Source organism: Lagopus muta, chromosome 2 (genome assembly GCF_023343835.1).
Source record: "Lagopus muta isolate bLagMut1 chromosome 2, bLagMut1 primary, whole genome shotgun sequence".
In the NCBI taxonomy this organism is placed as follows: Eukaryota; Metazoa; Chordata; class Aves; order Galliformes; family Phasianidae; genus Lagopus; species Lagopus muta.
The window spans coordinates 91,540,738-91,558,474 of NC_064434.1; the positions used below are offsets into that span (position 1 = coordinate 91,540,738).

A 17,737-nucleotide genomic window follows, 5' to 3' on the forward strand; every position below is an offset into this window, starting at 1 on the left:
GGACCCAGAAGTGTAATTGTACTACAGGTTATTTTGCCCTTCAGACTCTTCTTAACTGAATCTTCACTGCTAATCAATATTCTCAATCAAATTTATTCATGCAATCTGGAAAACATCAGATCTGAAGCCTGGATAAACAGAAGCACTGATTTCTGAATATTGCCATTAGAAAAGATGGCCAATAGTTTTTTTTTTAAATTGAGCACAAATCATTTTGCCAGAACTTCAGGAGAAAGTATAACCCCCACAACAGAACAGTCACTCCTTCATTCCTCATGAAAGAGAACTGGCACCAGGAAAAATGAGAACTAGGTTCTTGCTTCCATTAGCAAGAAAGCTCAATTCAGATGTAATCTACATCTAAGTAAATAGAATCTTCTGTAAATCAACCTATGATTCCGTTTTCCTAAATCATGCTTAACTTACCATAGCTTTAAGCCAAGTACAAAGTGTTGGAGGAAGTCTAGCAAAGAGTTCCATTCCCTCCTTTGTCTGTATCTGAAGTAAAGCAAAGGCCAGTCTCTGTCCAGCCAGTATAAGCAGCTGCGATGCAAGTACTTCTTTGTCAGATACCTGAAGAAAGGCCTGAAAATGGAAACACACACAGAACTAGGTATTATTTTGAGCATGACACAGATCACCCTGAAACGCTGAATCACAGGAAGCTTCTAGTTACTGTAAGGAAAAATGGCTTTGAGACTCGTGTTACTTGGTTCTCTAAACAAAACATTTAAAAGCTTCTGAACAGTGGAAGAGAAAACAAAGCAAGACAATTACTCTGTACTTAGAAGCAAGACATGCTCCTGAAATGTTAACTGCAGTATCATAAAAAGGGCTGTACCAGTTTAGACCAACAGCCTAGCTCCCCATTGTTATGCTTCCACCAGTTGATATCTGCTAGGAAGGTGAAGATGACCCACCTTGAGAAATCACTTTTCCAACTTCTGATTTTTCATTGTGAGGATTTTCTGAGTATAGCACTACTTGCCTAACCCTTGTAGACATCTTCAGTAAGTGAAAATGTAACCTCAGCAGAATACCTGACGATGTCATATTGTTATAAAGTTATTAAAAGGGGTTATTACCTCTTCGCCGAGATGATCCATCCCATAACTGTACAATTCACAGACATAATGCATTTTGACCACATCCTCAGAGATTTGAAGATACTGAGCCAAATCCACAGCCAAAGTTGGCCAATTTCTTGCCTTTTCAAAGGGAAACAATTCCTCTTCTGAGGCTTCTTTGGCCTTTTGTGAACATAGCATCTGAACTGCTGCACTCACAACTTTGAGCAAGAACTTGAAAGCAAAAATTAAAAGTTACTTCAGTATCATTTGAAATTGTAGAAATGCAGGAATTCTCAATAACTTACACCTACCTGTTGTCGTATAGATAACACGTTTGGATCCATATCCCCACTAGGTAACAGCTGAATTGAAGTAAGGTCTTTGAAAAATGCATTTTTACCCTAAAATTGAGAACCAAAGCCGATCAGACATACAGTTGAAGTAATCCACGCTGATCCAATTTTAAGAAGCCTCAATTTTTTTTACATTTAATTGTACTACACCTCCTATATCTCTCTGAGAAGTAAAATGGATATTTTAAGTTACAACTATGAAACAAAATATTTGCTCAGGCGGTCACAATCTATCAAGGATTTGCTTTCAAACTTAACCTAATTTAGTAGGCAAGTGTTTGTACCTGCTATAATACCAGCTGGAGCTAAAGCCTGGATGTATTTCCTACTCCCTTATCCTTCAAGAAAGCATGATATATAGGAAGAAATGCTAACTATCTTATACAAAAAATGCATTTTAAGTCTTACTTAATAATATAGTTAACTCCACTGAAAAGGTCTCCTGGACTACAGATTCACCAAATTTAAGGTAAAATGCAAAATGATGGCATGTGGGAGCCCTTGTTTCAGCCCAATGCCACCTCTGACAGTAGCACAATCGATGCAGAGCACCACTGGCAGCCCTGCTCTGTACTAACAAGGGAAACAAAAGAAGTGTTGAAAGATAAAATCTTTGTAATATTTTCCTTACATACTGGGGCCCTTCTCCAGAATGAAGAGAACAGCCAAGAGAAACACCAAATAGGACTGCACATTACTCATGAAATCATGTACAAATGTATTACCAGTATTGCAATGGTGCAGCTTACAAATGTCTAAATTTAGACAGTGAGCTGCTTTTCAGAAACAAGGTAATAAATGGTCTTTGAAACGCTTAAGCACTTCTTTTCAGACACCAAGAAAGAAGATGGCTGAGAATTACAGTTGTATGCATAAGCACAGAGGTACAGGGACAGCCTTCAATTATATTATTGAGAAGCAACATGCAGTCTTAAATGGCATGAGATAATATGCTTGCTGCTAATAGATAAGCATACATAAAAGGTATAAAAACAACAGAATGCGATATATGGTAAAATGCTAAAACCAGATAAAACTGCTCCATCAGAGCATGCATACAGACAAGGACCTACCACAAACTGCCACATTCTGCATTTAGAAAAACCCAATCCATCATTAAGAAGAAATCTTCAGCACAATGCTTTGCAGATCTAAATCTTTTTCTCCTCAGCAGGAATTAGATGGTAGCCCACAGCAGTACTCTAATTTTTAATTTAATTTTTTTTTAATTATATTGTTTAGGAGGAAGAAAGCTCAGCGTATGGTACATTCTTTATATCTAAGTCAACATATGTCTGGTTGGATATACATTGCATTTTAAAATGTAGTGAGACTTTTTTCCTCAGTGGTTTACAGGTATTTAAATGACAAACAGTTTATTCTCTTCAAGGCCAGAATTCCAGAATACTCATCAGCAAGAATGGATACATCAGCAACAGTAACAGAACATTTCTGAACTTAACTATGTTTTTCTCTAATCTGGCACTTCTCAAAGCAACTAGGAAAACCTGTCAACCAGTTGTTTTATCACGCAGTATTTCCAGGCCAACTAATGATTAAGGAGTGCATTTTCACGCAGATGAGGTCACTACAAATCTTTTATTCAAAGTAAAACACCAAATTCCTATGGCAGCCTGAATTCTGGCGACAGCTTCTTTAACACCACAGTGGGTTAACTGTTTTCTTAAAACCATGCACAAACAGTTTGAAGAGTAGAAGGTAGCATGCATTATAGATGCCAAGAGGAAGGACAGCAGTAATGAAATGTAGGCACATCAGCATTCAGAAGACTCACCTTGCTATCAAACAGCGACAGAGGCTTCACACTCTTCAGAGAAAACCTCATGATGGCATACAAGACAGTACATAACACAAACTGGTGCTCAACAAGTGGGTAGTGAATGCGTTTCTGCTCAAGTGCCAGTTCTACTATCGATACCGGCCCTTCCACAGACATCCAGGCATCCTCAGTGTCCAGGACAGGAGCTTGCATTTCATCACTACTCACATCAGCCTAGCAGATGAACGTAAGAAAGCTGTCACACACAAGATGTGATCTGTATTGGCCTTCTACACAAAAAACACATCTTTAATCAGAAACTCTCTGCAACAAAATTAAAAAATTAACAAGAGAATTTTGTATTTTCGAGACGAGATTGTGAACATTTGTCTGAATTATGCAGAAATTAGGATAAGCATATGCCTTAATGTAAATTAGTTCCTTCTACAGAAAAAAATAAAAATCTTACCTCTAGCAACGTTTGCAGAAGATCTGAGCAGCAGCCAAGGAAAGCTGTCGTGGCTGTGTCACTCATACCCACATCCTGTTAACAATATTAAATTCCATTTGTTTCAGACAGAATTCAAGCAGGCTTTTATTAGCTATATATATATATCTGAGAAAACAGGTGTTGATATAACAAACACATTGTTAAGCCTATTATATATTTTAAGCTAAATAAACATTCATTTAAGCATAGAGATTTAGAAGCAACAGAAAAAAAGCAGAAAATAAGCTTTCCGTTATCTTGAAAAATAAATGTAAAGCTCAATTGGATATTTAAAATATTGCATTTCCACAGAAGATAGAACAGCTCAAGTAATCACATCCAGTACGTTCCATTTGCTGAGCTTATCAATTGCCTTGCAAGAGTTTAAAACAACAAAGTTATACATGAAAAAATGAATGAAAAATAACAGCAATTTGTCACATGACCTCAAGTTTCAAAACTTTCACACTTCAAAAACAAGTCATAAGCTAATATTAAAATAAAAGAGGATTTTCTTGTTAAATTTCTCCTCATGTGAGACAGAAGCAGTTACTTGCCCTTCTGCATAATCTGTCCTTCGGAGCTTTTCCAACCTGTTTAAAGAAAATTCCATGTTTCAGCACGTGAAATCACCATTATTATTATAGAGCATCTGTTATCTTGCAAATATTCTATTACTTAGAATATTCCTAATATAAAAAGTTCATTACAGCTACATGATGCAACACACTGCATTGCTTTCTTTAAATATATATATAAATAAATATATGTATATGAAGAATTATGAATTAAATACTGGTGCCAGTGATGTATGATAGACATACTGTAGATGGCAGAAACAAACACCACCAATGCCAAGTTCATCATTCTTAACGTTTAGAATTAAGGCCCACAGGTTCTTTCAAATCTTAAATCTGGTTAAGAAATTCCCAGTGATTTCTATAATACAGAATAATGGCAAGTGTGATATTATGAGGAAACATGGAGAACAAGGGAGAAGAAAAGGGAGAGCTCCAGAATATTCATTGGGATAGATGGAAAAAGATATTACAACATGGTTTTCATCCTTTGCCCATGTAAATTCTTCAGAAACAGCCCCTCAAGTCATTCCTGTTCAGAAATGTTACTACAATGCCACTTAAGTTCCACTTCTGCAAGTAGAACCACATTTTGCATGCAATGAATCACGTATCAGTGGAAGCTTTCTTCAACAAGCAGAAAGAAATAAAATTCCTATGCATCTTGGCAGAGCCTAAATGCCTGAAGCGAGATACCAGGATCCTGAGTCACTGTGGCCCATTGCACTGATTCAACACCTGAACTGAAAACAACTTTCAGCTGTTGCTGTTGGGACTGATTAAACACCTGTGTGGCAGCTGTAGGCAGAAATAATGGTGATGGGTGTACGTAAAGGCATGCAGAAAAACTGGAAGAAACATCTTTTTTCTGCTTCTGCAGAAGCATCTACCACAGATACACACAACTAATAAGCCCATTTGCTGAAAGAAATGAGGAAGATGGCATATTCCAATTCATACACAGTTCAGCCAAAAGTTAAAGCAGAAAATCAGAGGAGCATAGGAAGAGGAAAAAAAAAGGACAAGATAGAAAATTATTGGGTGTGTTTTGTGTTTTGGTTGGTTTTGTTGTTTTTAGAATCACTGTCAACACCTGGACTTCCATCTTGTAGATAGCTGTCTACCAATCAGCAGGTATGCTGCATATTGCAAGCACTACATTTAGCAGGGATAAAGTACTGATAAAACTCATAGCAAACAAGCTACAAGCCAGAGGGTGATTCAGCAATGTAGCATGAGTTTAAAATGCTCAACAGTACTCATAAAACGTTCTGCATTCTGCAGAGCTCATTTACCTCCAACATTTGGAAGAGCTGCAGCTTGCAGAACCCGAGAAGCTTCTTGTCAACAACTTACCAGGAAACAGGCCCAGAAAAAATACTTACTTTGTTAAGTGAAACCTTTATGTACAAATACATACATGCACACAAAGATAACTTCAAATGTTTTATTCAGTAATTACAAGTTAATGCTGCATATAAGGCTTCAGTACATCAGCCAGACTCCGTTACTGCTTAAAGCAATACTCAGTTGATCATTCCAAGGAACAACTGAATATTCTAAGATATGCATTCCTTCCTCAGAATCCAAAAATTACCCACACAATACACCTAACAAGCAGGAGATTTTTTGACCTTTACATTAAAAGATATCCCACTTTTTAATTTAAATCCACAGCATATAAATACTAGCCTCAAAACTACTATCATAGTGCCACACTCACCTTGTCCATTAGATACGTAGCAGAAGAAAGCCTTTTTACTATGAATGTGTTCCACATCATCAGAGCAATACCTAGAACAATCACAAACTTGTGAACTCCATGTGAATGCAGGAGAGATTTTAGGCAATACAAGTACAGACTGAAAAGCCATGGGCCAAAGTTCTTGTAACACTGGGGATTTTAAAATTAGATGGTGAATGAAACAAGAAGGAATTGTCAGTTATGCTCACTGCTTTATAGTTGGACTTCAGATGTCCTGGAGCAGACTTTCTTGGCGATCAAACATTCAGAAGTGCATTCATGAGTAAGAAATGCATGAATTGTAATTGACTACAAGGACTATGTGCTAGAATTTTAAATGCACATAAAATAATTAAACACTTTTTCTTAAGCAGCTTTTAGATTAATGTTAGCTTTATGTAACCAACATATATCCATGTTTCTGATGAAACTCTTAGCACATGAAAAATATGAGCAAGAAGTTTATTTGGGGTCAAGGCTGCTGGCAAAACAGCCACTGCTATCAACTACTTGTATTTACACTTGTCTGTTGACAAAACTGTCGATTTGCAGTTCCAAAGATCATTTTTATTAACAGCTTCATACTTACCATGCTGAACGTGAGCATTAATGATGCATCGAAGATGATCTATAGACCTAATAAGAAAGCATGCTTCCTTATGTAAAACAAAAAAAGTAAAAGAACAAGTTAATATTATTCATTATGCAAAACTTGTTTTAAATGTAAACTACTGATTGCTAAGACACCCAGGTCTATTATAAAGCTCTTCATTTTTGACAGCTGTAGAACTTGTTCTGAGGTTTTGCACTCTTCTCTCCTGCTACCTGACATACCTGTATCCATAAACACAGTCATTCACACCAGGGTTTTGTCAACAGTATGTACCACTAACTTACTCACTGCTGAAAGATATCCCCACTGAATAATAACAATCCACTTTCTTACATACAAAATCCATTTGTGCTAGAAAGATTAATTTTCACTTTCATTATGGTAGAGTAAGCTCTTAAAATTCTCCAATGAACCTTTTTTCCCATAGCAAGATGTTGCACTGCACAGATACAAGCAGTGCTGACTGCATTTTTCATATCATCTGAAAATTCTGATAGCATTACAACTTTGGACAACATTCTCCATTTGCTTATAGGAAATCCATGGAAAACAGCAATTCCATGTTTGCTTTTTTTCCCCTAACAATTATCCCCAACAGTGGCAAAATGAAGGAAAAAAATCTAAAAATATTCAAGAAATCTCTTCCCTCTTTAAACTGAATGGATTCCAGTCTAAAAAGCATTCTATGATCTATTTAGACAAAACATTCATCACTCCTATGCAGTAATGATTTTTTTTTTTTTACACTACAAAATACTGATGGAACACTTCATGCTGCTTATTTCAAACACCTGAGAATCTGACAGCTTAGAAGCACACTGTCCTGTCTTTATGTGTTACCACTCAACCCTTGAACTCAATTTAATTTACACTTTCCCTCTATAGCAGTAAAATTGTAACCAGCACGCTATCAAATAGTGTCTTCTGAAGAATTTTATCAACTAAAACTTGTGGAAGTGCTTCTAGAGAGTTATTCTTAACCACTGTTCCCTGCAAATGAAGTTCTTTTACCTCTGGATCCTTATTCCATTGCACTACATACTCCCAACAGCAGTGTGCATGGAGCACATCCACTTCAAGACTGCATGGAAACTGCTGATATGCAAGTTGCAGCAGCTCTAGGAAAAAGAAAAATAGCAGAAGTTACAAGACAGGCCTCTTCTCATAATTTCTGCTATTTCACAACAGTAACAAAGGCATCTCTGAAAGGAGTCAAAATTAAAAAAAAAAAAAACTCATGTTATTTTCTTACCTAGGATTGTTTCCAAGTCTTCATCTATTTCTGGTTCCTCAAGAAAGATATTTGTATGCATTTCTTCAGATTCTTCAGTATTATCTGTATTGTTCCTGTGCTGTGCCAAGTTCAGTACAAGAGGATTGAAGCCTTGCTTAAAAACCCACTTTGCTACAGTGTCAGCAATACCTCCTGGAACAGTAAAACAACAAAGAAGTCTTGAAATACAGTCAGTGTACATCCCAGGAGATTTAAAGTTCACAACTGAAGAACAGAAAATAAATGCTATTAACTAATATCATTAATTATATTAAGTTGATGTTGCCAATCAAAAATGTATTAACCAGCTGACTTAAGTTTACAATGCAGTCTTTATGGTAATGCCTTTTATCAGTTTGATACATGGTTTGCGTTGTTTTTAAGCTAAGAAAAGTAAACAGCAGAACAATTTCCAGTATAGTTTCCATTTCATGAAGTAGGTAAGGAAGGCTCAGAACTGCATTACAAAGACAATCAATCATCCTTCCAAGAGAAAAAAAACATACCTTTTCCACCTTCCAGCAATTTCTTTACAGAAAGCCTACCCAAAGGCTCACTCTGTAGAGATGAAACTCTTATTGTCTTCTTGCTCACTTTGCTGTGCAGCAGTGTCTGAAGTATCAGACAGTCCTCTAACTGTTTCAGCAGGAGCTTCCAATATTCAGCATCAAGGGAAAGTGCTTCCCAGGATTCCGTGTCTGAACCTACAACTATTTGGGAAAACTAACACAACATATTAACTGTTTCGTGTCTGTTCACTTTAAGTAGCACAGATATCTTTAAGAAAATGCACAATATTAAAATTGAAAGCTGTATCTCACGAGATACTCAAAATTAGATAGCTCAAGATACATAGATTACCTATTATGGAAAGGTAAGTTAACATCTCACACTGCTCACAAGACACACAGATTCTTAAATAAAAGCATGAAGAAACAAAAGGACCTGAAAGGTCATCTTATTGCCCTATTTAAATTTTGTATTTGGTTGAAAAATGAATTAATTAAATCTTTTTGATGAGATTCCAAGTCCTCCAACACACGCACAATATTTCATTCCTTCCATATATGATTATTTCACCTACATCTCTATTTCCCACCATATGAAAGAAAGTATTTCTGTTTCGCAGACCCAGAAGAATTGGACCATACAGTATCAGAGTTCTGTGCACTATTTTGATATTCTCATGTTAATGAGCAAATACTTTAATAGGAACACCAGGAATTTTTCCAGTAGGGTGCAGATCCCACTTTTAGCTTATTGCACTAAAACAACAAACTCCAAAGTTTCTCAGGTGCCTGGTCATTAGCAGTTTGAGGCTGTAAGCCAAAGCGTGGTAGGAAAAAAAGGAATAGAAGATAAACGGTTGTATGGAAGGGAAATTCTGTGACTGTTTCTTTCAAGAGCAGAATAGTAAAAAAAAGTAGCAAAGGAAAGAGTGTATGGGTAAAGCATAATATGTTACAATGTACCAGTGTTCCTATTTGGGCAACACTGGAAATTTTAACCTACAGAATTGGATTAGTTAAGATGAAGGGAGAGAGTTACTACAACACTTCCCAGCAACCTAGGTACAGCCTATAAAGCAACCTATTTACAAGTTTAAACATCACCTAAACTCCACCTAATCTTTCAAGACAAGCAGTAAAACTCACACATTTAGTGCTACTTCAAAACGGAAGAAGTATTTTCATTCTTAATGGCAACGCTGCATGCAGTTTCATAGTGATAACAAGTCTGTAAACACAGATCCTTACTGCAAAAAAAACCAAAACAAACCTCACACCTTAAAGGAGGTATAATAGTAAAGGCTAAGAAAATTCAGCAGTATATTAAAAATGCAGCTGTGAGCTTCTTAAATTTGTCTGAGAACTGCACAGGATTTGTCAGTATTATTTGATAGCAATAGAGAAGTTGGCAGTACAGTTGGCACATAGTACGCATAGCAAACACTTCTGATATATCATTCATTTACCTCAGCACAGTACTATTCAAACACAAATACTGATTTTCATGCTTGCAGGAGGGAATGCTTGCACCCATGTTAGAATGATAAGTGAACGCTGTAGGTGTTACTCCATGACAAAGACAGCAATTTGCTATGAAACTGACACAGTGAATACAACTGAAGGGAGAAGTACACGATGACTGACCTTCTTCTCTGTCACACTGTCAATTATCTGAGCCGTAACTGAATGTCCAACGTAAGCAGATAGTAAGGCAGCTGCATTATTTTCAGACTGAATACAAGCTGTTCGCATCTGCTGCCACCAGGGGGAAACAGACTGGGTGTCCCAGGACTCATCAATAGCAACTGTGGAGACCAGGAGAGCAAGAAAACTCATGCTGAGTAATGAGGTATTAGAACTAATAAAAGCAGTAACCCTGAAAACAGCACTTACTAATACGCCATACATTAGGAGCAATTTCCAATTAGTCTAAATTACCTTTTTTTGTTTTTTGTTTTTTTTTTGTTTTTTGTTTGTTTGTTTTTGTTTTTTTTTTTTTTTAAGATATGTAACATATTTCTTAGATTACAACACTAATTATTTTAACAAAAGCAGAATGTGAATTCCCCCTTCTCCAAGATTAACTCATAGAAAGCAGGCAACAGGTTAAATCACTAGGGAGTAAACCCTGCTGCACTCACTAGACTTAAGGAATATTATAATACAGTGCTTCACAACACAACTAGCTTCCATGTGATTTTATGATTCCCCATGTACTCAATGTGCTCAATCTGGTTCTCTCCACGTTCAGCAGAATTAAATTGTTCAGACAACAGCAACAGCTTATTCATGCTTCCAGTTTCAATGATGTCCTGTGGTGAAATGGACATAAGGGAACTTGATGCTAATATACCCATAGCAGCTCTCAATGAGCCAGGAGAATCAGTAATTGTTTATTACACAACTTATCCAAAATAATGCAAAGTTGACCTCACAGATCACCCCTCAAACTACAGAGATGTTCAATGAACAAATGCATCTAAAATAGCAACTGTGTTGGTCTCAACACAAGTTAATGCAACTCAAAGGATTTCTGAGCACCCAGCACACAAGAGAGGGGCACAAATCCATACACTGCAGAAACAGAGGAAAAGTATCAGAACAGCCACTTTCTGATGCCAAATAGTAGCTGCATCCACTTAGAGCTGAGTGACACTGCAAGGAACCAAGCATGCTTTTAAATGTAACAGTCCTCAGACTTCAACTATATTATTGAGGTAGTTGCTACAGAATTTGTCAGCATGAAACACTGAATCCTGTCAGATTTTTTTTGGAGAGGAGGAAAACCTCCTGAAAATAATATAGAATCAAATTACTGACAATTTGAAATTAATTGGCATTAGTTGTGCTTAAAAATTCCAAATGCACATTTCACCTTTCATCTTGCTCAGAAGTGACAGCATAGTGTGAAGGCAACTGGTAGAATCTGGTTTCTCAAGAATATCTTTTTCTCTGGAAAGCCATAAGTTCAGAAGGAGTGACTAGAAAGAGAAACACAAAATTTAAACAACAGAACAAAGGATTTTTATACTGCAATATACCTAATGCAAACACTTTCTTGTGCAAGTTCTGTGTACAGAAAGTTAAAAATGTATTGAGCAAATCAGTGTCTTACGGACTTTAAAGGAAGTAATACAATTACAGGGAAGGTTTAGGTTAAATACTAGGACGAAGTTTTTCCACACAGGGGGTGGTGACACACTGGAACAGGCTGCCCAAGGAGGCTGTGGATGCCCCATCCCTGGAGGCATTCAAGGCCAGGCTGGATGTGGCTCTGGGCAGCCTGGTCTGGTGGTTGGTGACCCTGCACATAGCAGAGGTGTTGAAAGTAGGTGATCACTGTGGTCCTTTTCATCCCAGGCCATTCCACAATTCTATGAATACAATTCATAGAATTAGATACATTGGAAAATACTCTTCTGAAGGCACAGACAGGTCACACAAGTATACGAGCAATCTTAACTTGGTAAAAATTACCACTTAATATTACAGCTGAAAATCTTAAAAAAGCTAGCTAATATTTAAACACGTATTTCAGTCATCAGCAAATATTAGAAAAGCAGTAAAAACAATAAAATGACAAGCAGATGAAAGAAAGATGAGTGTCTCAACAGCACTAGTGATTCTGACAGATTTACTTTGATTGCTTTTTCTTTTTAAATTTCTTTGCTTGAAACGGGATTTGTAAAAAGTGTCTCTGTCACTGCAGTTAACCACTTCACTTTACTGTTGCTTCTCTCTGTAAAAAATAAATCTTAAGAAAATTCTAAAAGAACATTGCAGGCCTCCAGACATCCTCACATTTTCTACTTTTTTTTTTTTCCTTTGACACCTTTTAAGTCGCTTATATTTAAGCTTAGCACTTAAAAGATGAATATGAGGACATGGAAAACAGTCCAAAAATAAAACACTCAATTTTCAATTCAGCGTTTTGTTTTCAAAACCAGAAAGTTTTAAAGTGTGTAATAAATACCTTACCAACAAAATTTGAGGGCTAAAACCTGCTGATTCCAACTCATGGCACATTTCTTCTGTAGAGCTCTCTCCACACAAACACTTCCAGAAGAAAAAGCTGCCTGAAGTAAAATTCCATCAACATGATGAATGATATCGAGAGACATCACCTCTTCCTTAGAATTATAGGAAATACTACTTGCTGGTCAGGTCCCACTGACTGAATACAGAGGACTACTAAGCATTAAGCAGGACACTCTGACACATAGTGGAGAAGGTGGTTCATTACAAAGGACATAAACATTCCTACCAAACTACAGCATACACAAACGGATTTATAATAAAACAAAGGTTATTATACTGCCTGCGTTATGCATTTATTTCAATTCAAAGAATGGCTTGAAGAGATGGACAAGTTTATCTGCTAAGTAACCCCTACCTGAATGGCAGAATGCTGCATCTTGTACAGAAAACCAGAGACACTTCAACCAATTAAAAAAAAACAAATCCAGAACAAATTAATTGGATAATTCACTCTCAGTACTACAAAAGCTATGGGTATAAATTCCTCAGCACAACATTCATATTTCACTTATTTTTGTTTTACTTAGAGCTGAATATCCTACTGATGATCTTCATTCAAAGGGGTGGGGAGAAGTACTTCTATCCCAGTTCGTAAACCCAAGTAAACCGTAACAGTAGAGAAAATGCAAGTTCACTTAAGTAGGTAAGTAACAGTTTTACAGACAAAACCACACAGACAAAAGCCTCTTCTGCTTCACCTTTCTATTCCAGTTTCCCTCAAAGTCTGACAACTAAGGCCAAAAGAAGCAGGGGACCACTAGGCAAACACCACATAACGCCTGTGCACAGAATTCCATTCTTGCACCAGGAATCCTGAAGTTGGTGGCCCTGCCTGTGGCAGGGGTGTTGGAACTTGATGACCCCTGAGGTCCCTTCCAACCCAAGCCATTCTTTGATTCTATGATTCCCCAGAAAAGAAGTAATGTAGAAAGACAGAGCCTTTGAGACAGTTATTGAACAAAAGCCACTCAAGGCCAGCTCTGAACAAATCTGCAAACTAAAGGTGAGTCCAGACAGTAATCCCAACCCATAAGCCAACATACAGCCCAGCCATGTTCAGGACCTGCATCACCAAAATTTCAGATCAACATTGTCAAAAACCTCCCCAGTTCCACCAAGGAGGGGTCTCTGTTCCCTAAAACTAATAGTTCTATACTGCTTCTGGCCAGCTCCCATTTCTGAGGTCCCCATCACTAACTCAACATTTGAGATGCAGTGACCAGCAAGGACATGAAATACTTTATAAGGTACCAGTGTCCAACTAAGTGCAGTTAATAGATAAATGGAGAGTGATAACGCTGCTTTAGGGTAAACATATCCACATATGTAATTAAATTGCATTAATATCCTTCTAGACAGAAAGACTTGTCCCATGCCTAAAGGTAAGAGCCTGGAGCTATTACTGTGAGAAACTTTGTTGATGTAGGCCAGCTTGTTACATGCCACCAGGTTAAGCTAAAATATGTATTTATAGCATCTTAGGATATAATTAGTCTTAAAGGTATTCTGACAAGCAGCTCAGTAGCTCTTACCTAAATTCACACATTCGTTGTCTTCCATATTTTTAACATTAATTGCATCCTTTTCACACTCTAAATACTCCAAGAACATTTTCACTGACAATACATCATCCTTCTCGTCAGCAAACTGAACAGCAGTTTGGGCATTTTCTTTCTTGTACTTCTCCAGCAATGTTTGGAGCCTATGAAAATCTTTTTCTTCCAGCCGAAGCAGTTTAGCCAAGTCCTTGAAAGCAAAAACCCCAAAAATCCCATATCACAAGACTAATGCAATGTTTTACAAAAGGATGTTACAAACTTAAAAAAAAAAACAACAAAAAAAAACAACCAAACAACAAATCAGAAAAGTCAAAATATTTCTGACATCAAAAATGCCTTAAAATATTAAAATTACTGAATAATCACAAATTCAGTTATTCATATTGGCTAAAAGACCTTAGCTAACTTCATATTTAAGCTAATTCAATAGGAAACTGTATTTAGATCCTGCTAATGACATACAGGCACGTTTGCTGATGGATGACTTATCACCCATCTGTATAATTCCTAGAAAAGCACAAGCTTTATTTTAAATGATAACAAAAATAAGGCAAATTATGATGCGACCATAGAATTCTACTGAAATGCCTAAAAACTCACATAAGCAAGCATCAGGTCTTGTGATTTCTATCGGTTCTAAAATACCTCTGCAAAACTAAAGTTAAGAGCACACTATGTATTCTGCATAAAGAGCTGATATCAGGGGATCCTGATTTTATTTTCACTTCTCTTTCAAGTGTACTTGACTGCCAAAGACTGCTAGGTATATTATTTGCAAAAAATTTGTACAGCAAATAGATAAAACATTTAAAATAGATAAAGAATATTTATAAACAAGTACTTTATTACAAACTTTAGCCTACAAAAATGGGTAACTCATTTATCTGCTTATTTTCAAAAACCCTAAGAACATCTTTTCATGCTTAAATCATCACTCAATTCTACACGATAACTGAACTTTGAATTTACTCACATTATCTGAGGACACAGTGCCTTCTTGTATGCCTTGGGAATTCAGCTTGCTCACTATTTCATAGAGATGTAACAGCTTCAGCTTGTTTGCACAGAACTGCAGTAAGCCTTCATCCACACACTCGAGCTCTGAAGAAGAAAAAGAAAATCTGTATCTTAATTTGAATATATGGCCTGACACACTTTACAACTGCACAGAAGTCCTGCTTTGGGGAATTACACTGAGGGCCTTACATCTCACCATAATTTTTTGATGCAGTGCTGCTTGCAATGATTATGCTTAGCTCATGGCAGAATAAAACAAGAGTTATTTTTATGGTAAGTATTAAAGAGAAAGATATCGGGCTCATTTTTAAAATGAAGGGTGTTGATAAAGCAGAACTGAGCAAACAGAAAATTACCTTTTCCTGATTTGAAGTCAAACCACAAACTGCCAAAAAATGAAAGATGCTAAGTCTCAAATTCCTTTTTTTCTTTTTTTAATCAAAACCTGAATGTCGGACTGTAATCTTTTATTCGTCCTGCCGATATTTTAACAGCACATCCCTTACATCAGAAGAGAGTTTGATATTCGAAGACAATACATCATTTTGATCACTTCAAGACACTGCCTTTTCATTTCTTTCATCTTTTTAAGTCGTGGAAATCTAAGATCTCGTTGTTTCTGAACTTTGTCATTAAAGCAATCAGAATGCTTGCAGCTAACATCAACACAGCATGGAAAAAAAACTTATCTGTTGAAAACATTTAACACAGATCCTAATAAGATGTTTCTATACAGAAGGTATCTCTGAACACATCATCTTCATCTAGAAGAAGGTCTAAACATGGTTTTCTCCCCAAGAAGCTTAAACACTATTGCCACATTGCTGTTCAAAACCCTACAAACACACAAAGCTTGCTAGATTTGGACCTCTTCTTCACAGCCACAACATTCACACAGCCCTGGCATGTTTCTTGTTATCTTTTACCTAGTAAACACAAATGGCAGATAAGATACTACTCTTTTGAAAACAGAAGGCTAGAACATGAGCCAACTTTGTTCTTCATTGTGACTGTGAGGAAATAATGTAACACATGACCATACGAGATTAATGAGAAAAATACACACCGAAATAAACCACCGTAATTATATGGTTCTGTCAACCTCTCTTTGGTACTTTTTTTTTTTTTTAAGGACTTCTTACAGAAGTTTACAGTTTCCCATGGGAAACTCATTCTACTCACCACTTCAAGTGGACAAAACAAAAGATTCCCTCAAAGCCTCTAAACTATAAAAATGCATTGCTACATTTTCACTGAGGCAGGACAAGGGACATAGCCATTCTAATTGAAAAATGATTTATTCAGAATTTCCACACAGCAGTGGTGGGGATTTCTTGACTCATCTCCACCTACCAAGCTGAAATGAATCCACAGAAAATAAAAACAGAAAAACGTGCAAGCTTCTGCTGCTGAGAAGTCCCAACACATGCAAAGGAAGTGGCAGGCACATGCTTTTCCACTTTATTCCTCACCTCAATATACCCAGCTGTGCTTCCCAAAGGGGGGTTACCTCAAGCATAAGGAAGGCTCTCACCACTTGGAAAGATTCAAGTGTATCATTTCAAAGAGGAAAACTTCACAGACTTTCAGCAACTTTTTTTTTTTTGTGGTGGTGGGTTTTATTTCGATTGTTTTAAATGAAAAATGACAACTCCTGAGACTCTTGAGAGATTTCCAGCAAAACATGGAATAAAACATCAGTGAAGTTTACCAAGAGAAGATACTAGGCATCTGGCCAAAGCTCAGATCTTCAGTGATAAGGACTTTGTGCCATCAGTACATTAAAATTTACAGATCCAAAATACCATATCTTTACTGCCTTCCTAGTAAAGAGAGAAAAGCAAAAGCCTTCTACACAAATTCTGTGAAGCCTTCTTTCTGAAGGCAATTTTTTTTCTGGATGCAAACACTCAGCCCAGTCACTTCATTTTTATTTTTAAATATAATCACAAGTTGTTAGGTACATGGCAAGTATAGCAAAGCATACTTGTTAGCAAGCTATCTGCTGTCTGTGCAGAAAAAAATAAACGTGTAGAAGCAACATTCTGTGATACCTAGCACCCAACCTAAGCAGATCTAATTTGGCCTCTCTGTGGAACAGAGCAGTTCTAGAACTGTCCTACAGCACTGCATATATGGTGGAAATGCCTCACTGTAATTGCAAAATAAATATCCACCTACCCTGTTTTTCTAAATTATCCATTAACGTCTGAGTGATGTTTGTGAGAGACGAAAGTGGCACGCGTTCACTTGTCAATATACTTTCCAGAGCCTGTTAAGCAGACATTCAAAAGAATTAAACATTTGCTTCACTTTACTGTTAAGGCATAAGGTAAGCCAACAACAGTACAACTTTGACAATGATTTACAGGTTTTTTTTTGGTCTTCACATATACCTGTGGCATAGTTTGATCCTATAACAAGGTCTGCTGGTCTGCTCTGCTTTTATTATTTCAGCTTTTACTGTGGAAGATACCTTCAGGAAGTCACAAGTCAAAGTAACAGCTCCATGATTTGCTTCAAGTAACTCTTGGAACAAGTGAGGTATTTTAAAACGTTTAAGAAAGATTTATCAAAACTAATAACTTTTTTTTTTTTTAATGTTGAAGAACACTGGCATTAAATATTCACCTGTTTCTTTGTAGCAGGGTATTTAATATCAAGTATTAATTCCTTTGCTTCAGCTTCAATCAAGTCTGTGAACAAGGAAAAT

General features: G+C 36.7%; 1 protein-coding gene across 3 annotated transcripts in view; it reads right to left on the minus strand.

The window, feature by feature from the left end:
* RAB3GAP2 (RAB3 GTPase activating non-catalytic protein subunit 2) overlaps nucleotides 1-17,737 on the minus strand; it is a 41,473-nt gene that overhangs the window by 1,987 nt on the left and 21,749 nt on the right. For all 3 annotated transcript variants that reach the window (XM_048937903.1, XM_048937904.1, XM_048937902.1), the window contains exons 17-34: nucleotides 17,656-17,720; nucleotides 17,206-17,296; nucleotides 14,981-15,108; nucleotides 13,981-14,194; nucleotides 12,389-12,486; nucleotides 11,286-11,391; nucleotides 10,055-10,215; nucleotides 8,408-8,624; nucleotides 7,881-8,054; nucleotides 7,640-7,746; nucleotides 6,605-6,671; nucleotides 5,995-6,065; nucleotides 4,251-4,286; nucleotides 3,673-3,747; nucleotides 3,219-3,437; nucleotides 1,382-1,471; nucleotides 1,086-1,301; nucleotides 427-585 (exon numbers count right to left, since the gene is read on the minus strand). In XM_048937903.1, coding sequence (XP_048793860.1) covers nucleotides 427-585; nucleotides 1,086-1,301; nucleotides 1,382-1,471; nucleotides 3,219-3,437; nucleotides 3,673-3,747; nucleotides 4,251-4,286; nucleotides 5,995-6,065; nucleotides 6,605-6,671; nucleotides 7,640-7,746; nucleotides 7,881-8,054; nucleotides 8,408-8,624; nucleotides 10,055-10,215; nucleotides 11,286-11,391; nucleotides 12,389-12,486; nucleotides 13,981-14,194; nucleotides 14,981-15,108; nucleotides 17,206-17,296; nucleotides 17,656-17,720 — 2,294 coding nt within the window. The remainder of the gene's footprint in view (nucleotides 1-426; nucleotides 586-1,085; nucleotides 1,302-1,381; nucleotides 1,472-3,218; nucleotides 3,438-3,672; nucleotides 3,748-4,250; nucleotides 4,287-5,994; nucleotides 6,066-6,604; nucleotides 6,672-7,639; nucleotides 7,747-7,880; nucleotides 8,055-8,407; nucleotides 8,625-10,054; nucleotides 10,216-11,285; nucleotides 11,392-12,388; nucleotides 12,487-13,980; nucleotides 14,195-14,980; nucleotides 15,109-17,205; nucleotides 17,297-17,655; nucleotides 17,721-17,737) is intronic.